The sequence below is a fragment of the Gracilinanus agilis genome, chromosome 2 (assembly GCF_016433145.1).
Source record: "Gracilinanus agilis isolate LMUSP501 chromosome 2, AgileGrace, whole genome shotgun sequence".
NCBI classification, from domain to species: domain Eukaryota; kingdom Metazoa; phylum Chordata; class Mammalia; order Didelphimorphia; family Didelphidae; genus Gracilinanus; species Gracilinanus agilis.
Window position 1 is genome coordinate 231648187 of NC_058131.1, and position 13140 is coordinate 231661326.

Here is a 13140-nt window from a genome sequence, read left to right on the forward strand (position 1 = left end):
AAGTGAATTGAGCTGCCAGGTCTAGGTTTTTAAATTTAGAGATATTTTATTTTCCCAGTTACATGTAATAGCAATTTTCAGCATATGTTTTCCAAAATTATAAGCTCTAAATTGTCTTCTTCCTTCTCTCCCCCTCTCCCTCACACTCTAGGAGTTGATAAGCATTTTGATCTGGATTGTACATGTATTAAAGGATAACTAATTTTTAAAGAAGTTTTTCTCTACATCAAGCCTACATCTGCTTCTTAGCAATGTCCTACCCAGTGTTGTTAGTTTTGCATTTGCCTATGTTTGGATATGCATATCATCATAGCATTGTCATCATAACTGATAGCTTTTAAGTTTGCAGAGTTTTTTACATACAGAATCCTATTTGAACCTCACAACAATCCTATGAGATAGGTACTGTAGGGAAAATTATACTCGTTTCAGAGAAGAGGAAAGAAATTCAGAGATGGGAAGCAATTTACCTTTGGCCAGTAAGTATCAGAGACAGGATGTAAACCCAGGTCTTGACTTCTTTGTTTTTGTTTTTGTTTTTAATTTTTAAATATTTTTTCATGGTTACATGATTCATTTTCTCTCTCTCCCTTCTTTCCTTCCCCCTTCTTGACTTAATGAAGGTTAAAATTACATTAGCTTTGTTGTCAGTTTGCTTGATTGTGATGATAAACATGTAATTTTTTTTTTCAGATCAGAAATTACATATTTCTTCAATGACAACTATGTTGATCCTTCTAAAGTACTACTGGCAGACATTTTTCTTGGTAGTCTTGGACAGCTTGACCTTTCTTCCTCTGACAAAGATGATGTAAGGAGGTAACTTATGCACTCTGCTTTCCATTTTGGAAGTCTGTCTTGTGGATTGGGAATCATTGCTTTTGTTACACTTAAATTTAGCAAGTCACTCTCAAAAATGTTGAGATACTGGGGAGAGATCCCAATATCATCCAACCAAGCTAACAGAAGCTCCTTTGATTTGCTCCCACGGGAGTTCCGTCTGGTGGAAGTCCAGGATCCACTCCTTCACCAACCCTCTGCCAATAAGCCACGACCAACCACCATGCTGGACATCCCATCCGAGCCTTGCAGCCTCACCACCCACACAATCCAACTTATCCAACACAACCGGCGCCTACGAAGTCTCATTGCTACAGCCCAGGCCCAGATGCAGCAACAGGCAGAGGGCATTAAAACTGAAGAGAGTGAACCACTTCCATCTTGTCCAGCTTCACCTCCCCTTCCTGATGACCTGCTTTCGTTGGATAGCAAGACTGGTAAAATGCCATTCCAGCTCAGGCACAGTGACCCAGAGAGTGACTTTTACCGGTAAGGCAGGGATCTAAGACATTTGGTTAAGAGAATATGCAAAATGAGTTGGTCCAATCTATTTTAAATGCTTTAGTGGCTCTTTGAAAACAATGAAATGCAGTTATTGCTCCTGAACAGGCAAGCAGTTACTTTTCTAGTCTGATTGTTGAATGACACATGTCAGGTGAGTAGTAGAAAGAACATTATTTTACTCTCTATCTACTTTCTAGGAGGAGAAAGGAGTGGTAAAGTTGATATATAAGTTAGCAAGCCATTTATAAAAATTAAGTTTAGAAGATCAAATACCTCTGTCTAGAGGAACCCTTTAACAACACAGCCTTACCTCCCAAGTATGAAGAGTTCTTCAGAAATATTAGAAAAGTAGAAAAGCCTTCAAGGTTGGTTTTTTGGTTTTAACATATTTTCTTTAATTTTTCATCTTAAAGCCAAACATAGTATTGGATATTAAGGATATCTTTTTTAAAAAAACTCTCACCTTCTGTTTTAGAATTGGTACTAAGTATTAGTTCCAAGGCAGAAAAGCAATTAGGATTAGGCAGTTGGGATTAAGTGACTTGTTCAGGGCCAAACAGCCAGAGAGTGACTAAAGCCAGATTTAAACCCAGGACCTCCCATCTCCAGGCCCAGCTCTTTATCCACTGAGCCAGCTAGTTGTCCCTGTTAAACATATCTTTGATAAATGCCCAATTTTTCCAACTCTGGCTTATATCTAAAAGTCCTATTTTTTCTTTCTTGTGTCCATGGACTTGGAGAAACACACAACAAATATGTTTAGTCAAAATAAATTGTTTTTATTTGTTTTTTCTTTAATTCTTAGTGATTTAGAACATTATTCCATATGACTATTGATAGCTTATATTTCTTCCTTTCAAAACTGCTAGTTTGTATCTTTTGACGAGCAGGGAATTTGCCATATCTTTGTTTAACATTAGTACTTTTCTGGTACACTAACCTGGCCATTTTAAAGAAGCACATGGCAAAGCAGAAAATATTCCCTCAGTTAAGATTATTCTTCCACATATGATTGTTTTGTAATGTCTACAAGGTTAGGGAGTTGCTCCATTCAAAATTCCTTTTGTTGAGAGTTATCACATAACCTACTTGCAGAACTAGGTGCAATTGTGCTATCATTGTATTTAAAATGTTCACAAGAGGTAACTAAATATTTACTACATAGTAGAAACTGAAGATGACTTCTGTATCCATAGAATGTTCATTGAAACACAGGAGTTGAAATTGGCTAAAAGAGAACTAAACTTAGGGAGTTCCAAGATGTGATCATGGGGTGCCTGGGATATGTTCAGGCAGTATAAGAATGAAGCCAGGATTGTGAAGCAGGGGAACTAACTTGACCAAAATTTCCCTACAATGGAAGTTGGATTTCTTGAAGCTGAAAAAACCCCAGGAAGGCCAGCATAGATTTCGCATACAGTGTGAGCCCTGGGCTCAAGGCTGAGGCTTCTCTGGCTGAGGACTAATTAGCCCTGCCTGGGTCAAGCCAGGGGCCAGAGCAAATTACTTAGTGTGTTAGGTTAGATATCTTATCCTATCCTCTCTCTGATTTTCTTACTTTCACTCTCTCTTCTTAATTATAAATAAACCACCATAAAAGTCATTCTGACTTGAGTTTTTTTCATTTTGGAATTGAGCAATCAATTCCTGGCAACCAGAACTTTTAATATTCAGTCCAACCATAATTTTTCCCTATCAAACTCATAACACTGCTCTGTCTCTACTTTTCAGAGGAAAGGGGGAACCTGTGACTGAACTGAGTTGGAGCTCCTGTCGTCAGCTGCTTTACCAGTCAGTAGCCACAATCCTGGCTCACGCAGGCTTTGAATGTGCAAATGAAAGTGTCCTAGAGACTCTAACAGATGTGGCACATGAATATTGCCTTAAATTCACCAAGCTACTACGTTTTGCAGTGGACCGGGAGGCCCAGTTGGGACAGACTCCCTTTCCTGATGTTATGGAGCAGGTGTTCCATGAGGTGGGCATTGGCAGTGTACTGTCTCTGCAGAAGTTCTGGCAGCACCGCATCAAGGACTATCACAGTTATATGTTACAGGTGAGGGGACCATGTGAAGAAGTAAACAAAGGAAACTGAATTGGGTTCACTTAATCCCTTGAATTGGAGTAGAGTGGAAGGTATAGGAAAAGAGAAGAATCTGCATCTTTGGTGATCTTGTCCTTTTGTTTGTTTGTTGCCCAACCCTCATTCCATGTTTTCAGTGGGTGACCCCTCTATTAGTAATATTCCCAAAGGACAGAATTTAACAAGGACCAGCATTTAACAGATCTGCTAAAAAGAGATAAAGACTGAGGTAGTAAATATATTCAGGGCTCTGAACTCAAGACCAGAAATTTGTCTTTAATCTGATCTTCTTTTGTGGCCATAAGCAGACCCCTTGGCCATTGCTTCAGTTTCCCCAAGGCTAAATGGAAGAAAGTATTTCTAACACTAACAAGAAAGTCTTCCTTAATTAACCCAGGTCTACATGTCATCTATAATTATACCTATTTGGGGTACATATATTGCTAAATGTTAGTTCCTGCATTAAAAATAGAACCTTTTCACTGTCTCCTATTTCTATCAATATCTTTCTTCACATTTTTTCATATACACATACCCTCTATCATAAATAAGCTTTCTCACACCTTTCATGCCTTCCTCTCATTCATGTGCTAAATAAATCTCATCTTTGAACTTATTTTGAACTTCTCTGTCATTCATACTCTTCCCTTTCCAACCCTCTCACCCCCCCTTTTTTTCCCCAGGGGAAGAAAGATGAAGATCAACTTGCCTTCACCATTCTTTTGGAAAACTTTGTCTCTTGCCTGCTGACAGGTTAGCAAGCAGCTCTCCGAGGAGTATGAGAAGATTGTAAATCCTGAGAAGGCCACAGAAGATGCCAAACCGGTAAAGATCAAAGAGGAACTTGTCAGTGATATCACCTTCCCTGTCAGTGAGGAGTTGGAAGGAGACCTTGCATCTGGTGACCAATCTCTGCCAGTAGGAGTTCTTGGAGCTCAAAATGAAAGGTTCTCTTCCAACCTGGAAGTGGAGGCTTCCCCACAAGCTTCAGGTAGGAAAAATCAACTTACTCTAACACTGCCCATTTGTTCAGCTGCCCTTTCTTTTGTTTCTTTCCATATGAAATCAAACTCTTGAGGAAATAAGAGGTGAGCTGGAGATAAAAGAATGAAAGAAGGAGAGGAAAGGAAAGTGAGAATGAAAAGCCTAGAACTTAAAAATGCCAGGTCATAAGACATCTCAGTTAGATGCTTGGATTCTGAAGATATCTCCTCTCTCCTTTTTGTTCTTATTAGAAAGATAAATCAGGCTAGGATAGATATTCTCTAAAATAGCTTTCAATTATAGTATGGCTATAAGAAAACTGCTGAGTTAGTTGAATTCTCTCTTCTCAAAGACTGGTAAATGTACAATTGCACATCCTAGCTCACTCATTTAAATTAATTTTTCAGCTGAATGGTGCAGTGGATAGCATGCTGGGCCAGGAGTCAGGAAGACCTGAGTCCAAATGTGGTATAGAACAGAGATTGGGGCAATTTTTTGTCAAGTGAGTAGTATTATGCCTGATAAAAGTGGGATGCCTTGGGTGACTTCTGGAACTCAGAAGTAGAAGGGAGCAAGTCCTAGTTTTTTAGCTAGGGCTAATGTTATTAGGAGTGATGCTCATTGATTAGAAACTTGGGATAGGGTTCATTGATTGGTTATAAATGTGTTATAGATAATAGAAAATATGATGATTATAGATGCTGTGACTTGAATTAAGAAATATTTGATTGTGGATTCTGTATTATGTATGTGGTATGGATAGATTATTATTGGAATGATGGGGGTAGTGTGTTAATTTCCAAGCCTATTCATGCGGTTAATCAGTGGTTACTAATTAGTGTAACTGTTGTGCCTATTAGTAAGCTAAGTGAGATAATTTTTAGTAAGTATGGAGACATTAGTATGGGAAGGATGTAAACCAACATTTTTGGGTATGGACCCGATAGCTGATCTTACTAGAATGTGGTATAAAGGAAACACAGAGAATTTTGAGTTCTTAGATGTAGGTTCAATTCTTTTTGTTCTAGAAATAAGGGTTTAAATCCCTATAATTTATCCTATCAAGATAATTCTTTTTGTTCAGACATTTGGGGGTGGGGTGCTTGATATTGCAATTGGAATGGAAATAAATCATAAGCAGAACACTAGAATAATTGGTAGGAAATTTTTTCATAATAAGTACATTAGTCGATTATATAGGAATCATGAATATGATGTTTGGATTCATAAGAAAGCTACTGTTATTGCTTTAATTATGAAGATTGTTGAATTAAGGTAAGGAAAATTATAATTGAGGGATGAACCTAGGAAGACAATAGTTGTTATGGCATTTATTACAATGATATTAGTGTATTTTGCTAGAAAAAATATGGCAAATGGTCCTGCAGTGTATTCTACATTGAAGCCTGATAAGAGTTCTGATTCTCCTTCTGTTAGATCAAATGGAGCTCAGTTTGTTTCGACTAATGTGGAAATACATCATATTATGGCTAGGGGCCATGTTGAGGTAATTAATCATATGTTTTCTTGGGTAATTGTTAGGTTTTTTAGGGTGAAAGAGCTGTTAATAAATAGGTTGGAAAGTAAAATAATAGCTAGTGTTACTTTGTATGAAATTGTTTGAGCAACTGCTTGTAGGGCTCCAATTAGGACATATTTGGAATTTGATGCTCATCCTGATCATAAAATTGAGTAAGCGGACAGTCCAGATAGGGCTAAAATAAATAAAAGCCCAAGGTTGAGATCAATTAGGGTATGGGGTATGGGTAGTGAGGTTCAAATGGTTAGGGCGAGGGTAATGGCTAAAATTGGTGCAATAATGAATATTGAAATTGATTGACCTTTGTGCTTTGTGACCTTATGCAAGCCATTTAACCCTCTCTACCTCAGTTTCCTCATCTATAAAATGAGCTGGAGATGGAAATGGCAAACCACTCTAGTATCCCTGGCAAAAAACCCCCAAAGGAGGTTATGAAGAGTTGGATGAGACTGAAAACTCAAAAATAACAAAGATCTTCATCATTTTCTTTAGTTCAACTATGCAAATTAATCGATACTAGGACCTAATACCCTTCCCTGAAAACATATTCTGATCACCTATGGTGGTATAAAGGGGATCCTGGGTTCTTCGTATACCAGTAGGACACAAATTCTACAGGTCCTACCCATCTGGAAAAGCCTCAAGTACTGCATTGGACTCTTGTTATCTAGTGACTAGCCTAACTATGTTTAAGGAGGACCATCACTGGAGGTCCTGTAGGATAATGAAATTTTTGGTTGTATCAGTTGTCAAAGATGATTTACTTAGTTATAACTGGATTAGAGTCAGCATTGATGGAAATAATATCTACATCAATGATATTATATATCTTTGAGGTTTTAGTGAGAGTGGTTGTGGACCTGGGAGAAGTCAGATCTGACTTAAAAAATATATTTAAAGTATCAGGCAAAGAGCCTAACAAATAGGAAACGTTAAATAGCAAAGAGAGTCTAGGAAAAATGGCTACAGACTTCACAGAATTGTCTGCTATTCATAGACATAAAACTTCCCTTCCTGGATCAGGTCTGGCCCAAAGAGATCTGACCAAATGAGGAGAGTGATAATTTTGACTTCCTGGAACAATGCCAGGGAACCAGAAGAAAAGGCTAGAAAACAGGCTCCATGTAAAGGAGGAACTCAAAGGTAGCATCTCCATGAGCTCCTGAGCTAGGCATGGAAACTCCCATCTTTTTTTATCTCCCCTTTAAGAGTCCAGGGAAAGGGGGATTTTCTGAATTTGTTTCCCTTTTAGAGTAACATAATGGAGGGCACCTTTCATGCTCTTTTCTAGAGATAGCTTCCTTGTCCATAGACAGAGGCTGCATAGACCATTGGTCTGACCTAATATTATATTGCTTATCCTCTTCATAGCCTTCAGACTCTTTGGCACATAATCTTCTTTTTATATGCTTTCACTAACCTTTCTGTGTTTATTTTGATGCTGATATTTGACTGTTGGAATCTTTTTCTAGGTGCTGAGGTAAATGCTTCTCCTCTTTGGAATTTGGCCCCAGTGAAAATAGAGTCCCAAGAGAGTGAAGAAGGCACTGTCTCTGGGCATGGCGTACTGGGCAGTGATGTCTTTGAAGAGCCCATGTCAGGCATCAGTGAGGCTGGGATACCCCAGAGTCCTGATGGCTCAGAGAGCAGCTATGGATCCCACTCCCCTGACAGCCTCATGGGATCCTCCCCTGTATTCAACCAGCGTTGCAAGAAAAGAATAAGAAAAATATAGGAGGAAAAGGAAGAGCTTTTATTCCAAACCAATAAGGTGCCAATCATGAGCAGTGAATGGAGATAGAGGAGTCCAGAGGATGTTCCCAGGATCTCCAGAAATGGGTTTGGCCAAAAGTGTTTTTTCCCCTCTGTGGAGGCTTTCAGCACAGTTTTGCATGCACAAAAACTAAACAGAAACAGAGGTGGTAATCATGAGACCCGAGTTCTGTTTTGGCTTTAATACTGACTTTGGGATGGGAACAAGTTACTGAACTCTGAATCTGGTTCTTCTTTTCTGCCATGAAAAACACACACATGTTGGCTGCAACCTGTCTCCCTGAGAGAGTTTTGGAGATAGTTATGGTGATTAACCAGATATCTGTTAAGGCTATTACTTAATAGCTATGTTTAGACTTGGACCCTCTACATATACAGGGATTTTGTACATATGTATTTTATTTCGTTTCCTTTATTAACAAGTGGAAGTCACTGAATCAAATATTGGTACCTAACAGCAAATAGCCAACACAAATAAATGGCTTCTCCCACCAGTAAATATCAGCAGTGCCACTCGTGACATTTTTTTAAGCTAGAGGCCTTTGGTGTGAACACATGTCACTCCAACCCCCTCAGTCCCCTCTTTTCTCTTCATCATCTTTCTTTTCTTCTTGTTTCTTCTTTGTCCTCCAACCTCTTGAGCAGGCCTTCTCCCCAACTTCATTTTTTGTAATGTGTGTTGCCTTCTTTCATACTTATGTATGTAATGGTATTGGGGTGGAGTGTGGTTAAGTAAAACTGGGAAAAGTAAAGGAAAATTCTTTGGCCTGTGGAGTGGCCTGCATATTAGTGTTCTGATGGTTTATCTAGGAACAAAGTTGTGCTGTTACTGCTGTTCCCCATATCATCTGAACAAACATTTATTAAGCACTTATTCACATCTAGAGCACTGGAAATACAAAGGCAGAACAAAACTCTGCCTGGTTAAGGAGTTTACTCTGTGGTAGGGAATTATATAACATGCACAATTTTATATATAATGTAATAAAAAAAATTTTTAAGAGCCTAAGCTAACATGGACCAGGCCTGGGCCTGGCTGGTGACCTGACTGCACTGAATCATTTTTTTCTCCTTACCTGTTATCCCTACTTAGAGTTACTTCAGAAAAGTCTTCTAACATACTCATGCTAAAATCATGTCTAGGTTTCCCTAAATGAAGCTAATAGAATCCTCAGCTCCTTTGGTGCAGGGAATAAATAAAGTCTTAGATCCAGGGTCATAAAGATCTGAGTTCAAATCCAGTCTTAGATACTTAACTATAACCCTGGACAAGTCATTTAACTTCGGTTGGTCTCAGTTTCATCAACTGTAAAATGAGGATAATAACAGCACCTACCTTGAGAGTTGTTGTGAAAATTAAAAGAGATAGTATTTGTAAAGTGATTGGTATCACGTCTGGCACTTAATAGGTACTTAATAATGCTTATTCTGAGGCAGCTAGGTAGCACAGTGAATAGAACATCAGGCCTGGAGATGAGAGAACTTGAGTTCAAATCTAACCTCAAATACTTCCTAGGTGTGTGGCCTATCTTCTATCTTAAAGTTGTTACTAAGACAGAAAGTAAGGATTTTTAAAAATAAAAATGCTTATTCACTATATGCAACATGGGTGAGGGACAGCTTTTCTTTCCCACACAGAAAATGCATGAAACATAAAGGACTTGAAGACCTCATGAACAAATGTAGAAAACAAAGCACACGATGGAGCTTTCTCCACGAGCCCCAAATTTAGGAATCAAACTTGGGAGTTGCCAGTAGAGGCATATCCTGCCTTCATAGGGAAATCTCCAATAAAATCATGCTGTCCCCAAGTGTGTCAATCTGTAGTTTAGATTCTCCCCAGTAATAGCATTTCAAGGCGGTGAACAAGCATTTCACTTCCCATTAGACCCTCACTGTAGACTTGGCTTATTCATTGGCTTTGTTCTCCATCTAAGATACTACATAGGAATTATGTGGGTAATTTTTCTCCAAAAAACACCTGACTTTTCTTTTGGAGGGCAGTGATCACATAGCTGGTCTAAATTTTTCCTACTCAGTAGGAGTAGTTAACCAATAACAATTGGTGGGAAAATTGAATAACAATGGAGAAAAGGAAGTTAGATCTACATTTTGTATCATCAAGAATAGATTCCAAATCAGTGATCTAAATTTAAAAACATTGGAAAGTTGGAAGAAAATGGAATGACTGCTACACCATAGTTGTGAAAAGGAAGAAAACTGTGGTTAAAATGTAAAAAATAAACAAAACAAAAAGGGTTGATCACAGAAAATTCAACAGATCTTGTACAATAAGTCATTCACAATTTTTTAAAAAGGGAAAAAATATATTGCAAATCCTGTTGACAAAAAAGCAAACATACAAAATCTACAAAGAATGAATTTATAAGTACCCAAAGTTTGAGGGGTATGTAGAAAGAAATCTAAATTATCAACCACCACCAGAAAAATTCATGCAGTGCCCTAGTAATGAGAGAAATATGCATTAACATATTATTTTGGACCAAACTTTTAACTTGATTAATATAGGAAATTCCCCAAAGGGCAATCCCACTAATGCCAGTCAGCACCTGCTTTGTAACTAATAATAGTCTTGGAGAGTTATCTGGGCCACTTGGAGGTCCTGTAACCCTCCAGGGTCAAAAGTAGTTATAAATGATAAAATCAGGGTTTATGGGCCATGGAGAAAGGATACACTATTTGCAGGCTGGGAGAAGCCAAATGGGTGCAATCTTTTTGGAAAGCAAGATGGTGATGTGTGAGAATCAAAACTTCACAAAAATCTGAGTTGGAAGAGACCTCAGAGGCTATCTGCTGCCCTCCATATTTGAAATGCCATCTACATGCTAGTTGAATGTAAGCTTTTTATAGATAAGGGCTATGTCTTAACGTCTTCTTAAATCTTCAGTGCCTGGCATGTAGTAGGTACCTAATATTTGCTGGATTATATATAATGACAAGTGCCCAGCCAACCTTTGTGTGGAGATATACAAAGAAAAATAAAGTGGAAAAAAAAGAAAAGCTTCAATGTGTACTTGGAGTTAATCAGCATTTTTTCAACTGAATCCTGTGAAGCCCATTACTTTTTTTTTTTTTTTAACCCTTATCTTCTTAGTTGATACTGTGTTTTGGTTCCAAGAGAGAAGAGCAATAAGGGGTAGGAAATGGGATTAAGTGACTTGCCCAGGGTCACAGAGCTGGGAAGTATCTGAGGCCAGGAAACCCATTAATGTTTTTCTTTGTCAAGATATTTTATTTTACCAATTATATATAATAATTTCCCAAATAAGTTTTCTAAAGTTACATGATCCAAATTGTCTCCTTCCCTCCCCTTTCCCAGAGATAGTAAGCAATTTGAATTATACATATTTTATGCAAAACACATTTCCATGTTATTTGTGTAAGAGAACATTCATTTAAAATAAAAACTCCAAAATAAAAACCCAAATAAAGTGAAAAATCGTATGCTTTGGTCTGTATTCTGACTCTAACAGTTCTTTCTCTGAGGGTGGATAGCATTCTTTGTCAGAAATCCCTCAGAATTACCTTGGATCATTGTATTGCTGAGAGTAGCCAAGTCTTTCACAGTTGATCATTCCACATTTTTGCTATTAATGTGTACAATGTTCTGGTTCTGCTTATTTCACTCTGCATCAGTTCATATTGGACTTTCTAGCTCTTAATGAAATCATTCCTTACAGTATAATAAGTAGTATCTCGTCACCATCATAAATGATAACTTGGTCAGCCATTCCCCAATGGATGGACATCCCCTCGATTTCCAATTCTTTGCCATCACAAAAAGGTTGCTATATTTTTGTACAGGTAGATCTCTTTTTAAAAAATTCGTAGTTGTGTTATTATTGGATCAAAGAAACCTATTACTACTTAAGGCAGCCCATTACACTTTGGGGCAGCTTTAACTTTAATTTTAGAAAGTTTTTTCCTAATACCAGGTGGCAGATTTCTCGTTAGGGATCATTGTGAGGTGGTTTTCCTTCTCCTTTTTGACACTGAATTGGAGCACACTTCATAGCATTCCTCTACAGATGGCCTTTGAGTGTATCTGTTGCTGAAATCAAAATGAGAGACAGGATGCAGAAGATGGCAAGAGTGGGGCCACTTTAGGAATTCCTATTTCCCAGGAGTGACTGGATTCAGTTCCTTCGGAATGAACACTGTCAAGCTTTCCTTTTATTTAGTCCATGTGATTTCTTTAAGGCAACACTAAAAAGAGAATAATGACTGGGACCTCCAAGTGGGTAGGAAGACAAACCTGCCATGGCACACATTATGTCTTATGGAATTTCTCCCTCTAGGAATACCACCAAACCTGGGACACTAGGGGGAAGTCACCATATGATTCTTGTGTATGCTTAGTTGAACTGACATGGCTCAAGCTTCGAGTATCACCTGGTAACAAACAGATCTCAGTAACTGCTCCAAGCCAAGCATTATTTAGGTAGAAATGCTGTCCATATGGGTTCAAAGTGTTTAATATAAATCAAGGGAATTGGAGTAGATTGACCTCCGAGGTCCTGCCTAGCTCCTGGCATAGCAAACCTGCCAGACTCTCAGACCACCATTCTATTTTTTTTTTAATTGTAAAATTCGAAACCTTGTCTTCTCTCTTAAAATCAATACTGTCGATACTGGTTCCAAGGCAGAAGAGTGGCAAGGACTAGAAAATGGGGTTATGTGACTTGTCCAAGATCACACAGTTAAATCTCTGAGATCAGATTTGAACCCAGGACCTACTGTTCTAGGCCTGGCTCTCTATTCATTGAGTCACCTAGCTGCCCCTCCGACCACCATTCTTTTTTCAACAATAATTTTTAATTGATTAATTTAGAATATTTTTCCATGGTTACATGATTCACATTCTTTCTCTCCCCACTCCTGGAGTCAGCAAGCAATTCCACTGGGTCAATCACCATTCTTTTTTGTTGTTGTTGTTTTGTTTTTCGATTATATTTTAATTTTTAATATTTTCCCAGTTACATGTTTCATGTTCTTTCCCTCTCCCCAAACCTCCCTAACCTCCCTTAGCTGACGCACAATTCCGCTGAGTTTTACATGTATCATTAAGACCTAATTCCATATTACTTCCAACCACCATTCTTAACAAAACACTACACTATCAGCAAGGTGAAGGGAAAGTTAAACTGGTAGTTTCATTTTCTTCCATAAATTACTCCTACAGTCCCAACTCTCCACTTAAATTTGCTTCCTCCTTTCATGACCCTGAAGGGAAGCAATATTATATGTTAATTCTTGGCTTTCTCTTCACTCATTTCATAACCCCTTACAATCTACCTCCTGACCTCACCTATTGAAATCAATCTCTCCAAGGTTACCAAAGATTGACTTGTCAAATCCAGGAGCCTTTCCTCAGTCCCCATCCTTCTTAAGCTCA

At 38.2% G+C, this 13140-nt stretch overlaps 1 protein-coding gene across 1 annotated transcript; it reads left to right on the plus strand.

Annotated features, from left to right (window-relative positions):
• The first annotated feature begins 916 nt into the window (after positions 1-916).
• On the plus strand, positions 917-8228 carry SUPT7L (SPT7 like, STAGA complex subunit gamma). Its single transcript, XM_044660987.1, has 4 exons — positions 917-1329; positions 3076-3400; positions 4181-4418; positions 7424-8228. Exons 1-4 carry the CDS (start codon positions 917-919, stop codon positions 7684-7686), a joined length of 1239 nt encoding a protein of 412 aa, XP_044516922.1. The 3' UTR covers positions 7687-8228.
• Positions 8229-13140: the final 4912 nt, after the last annotated feature.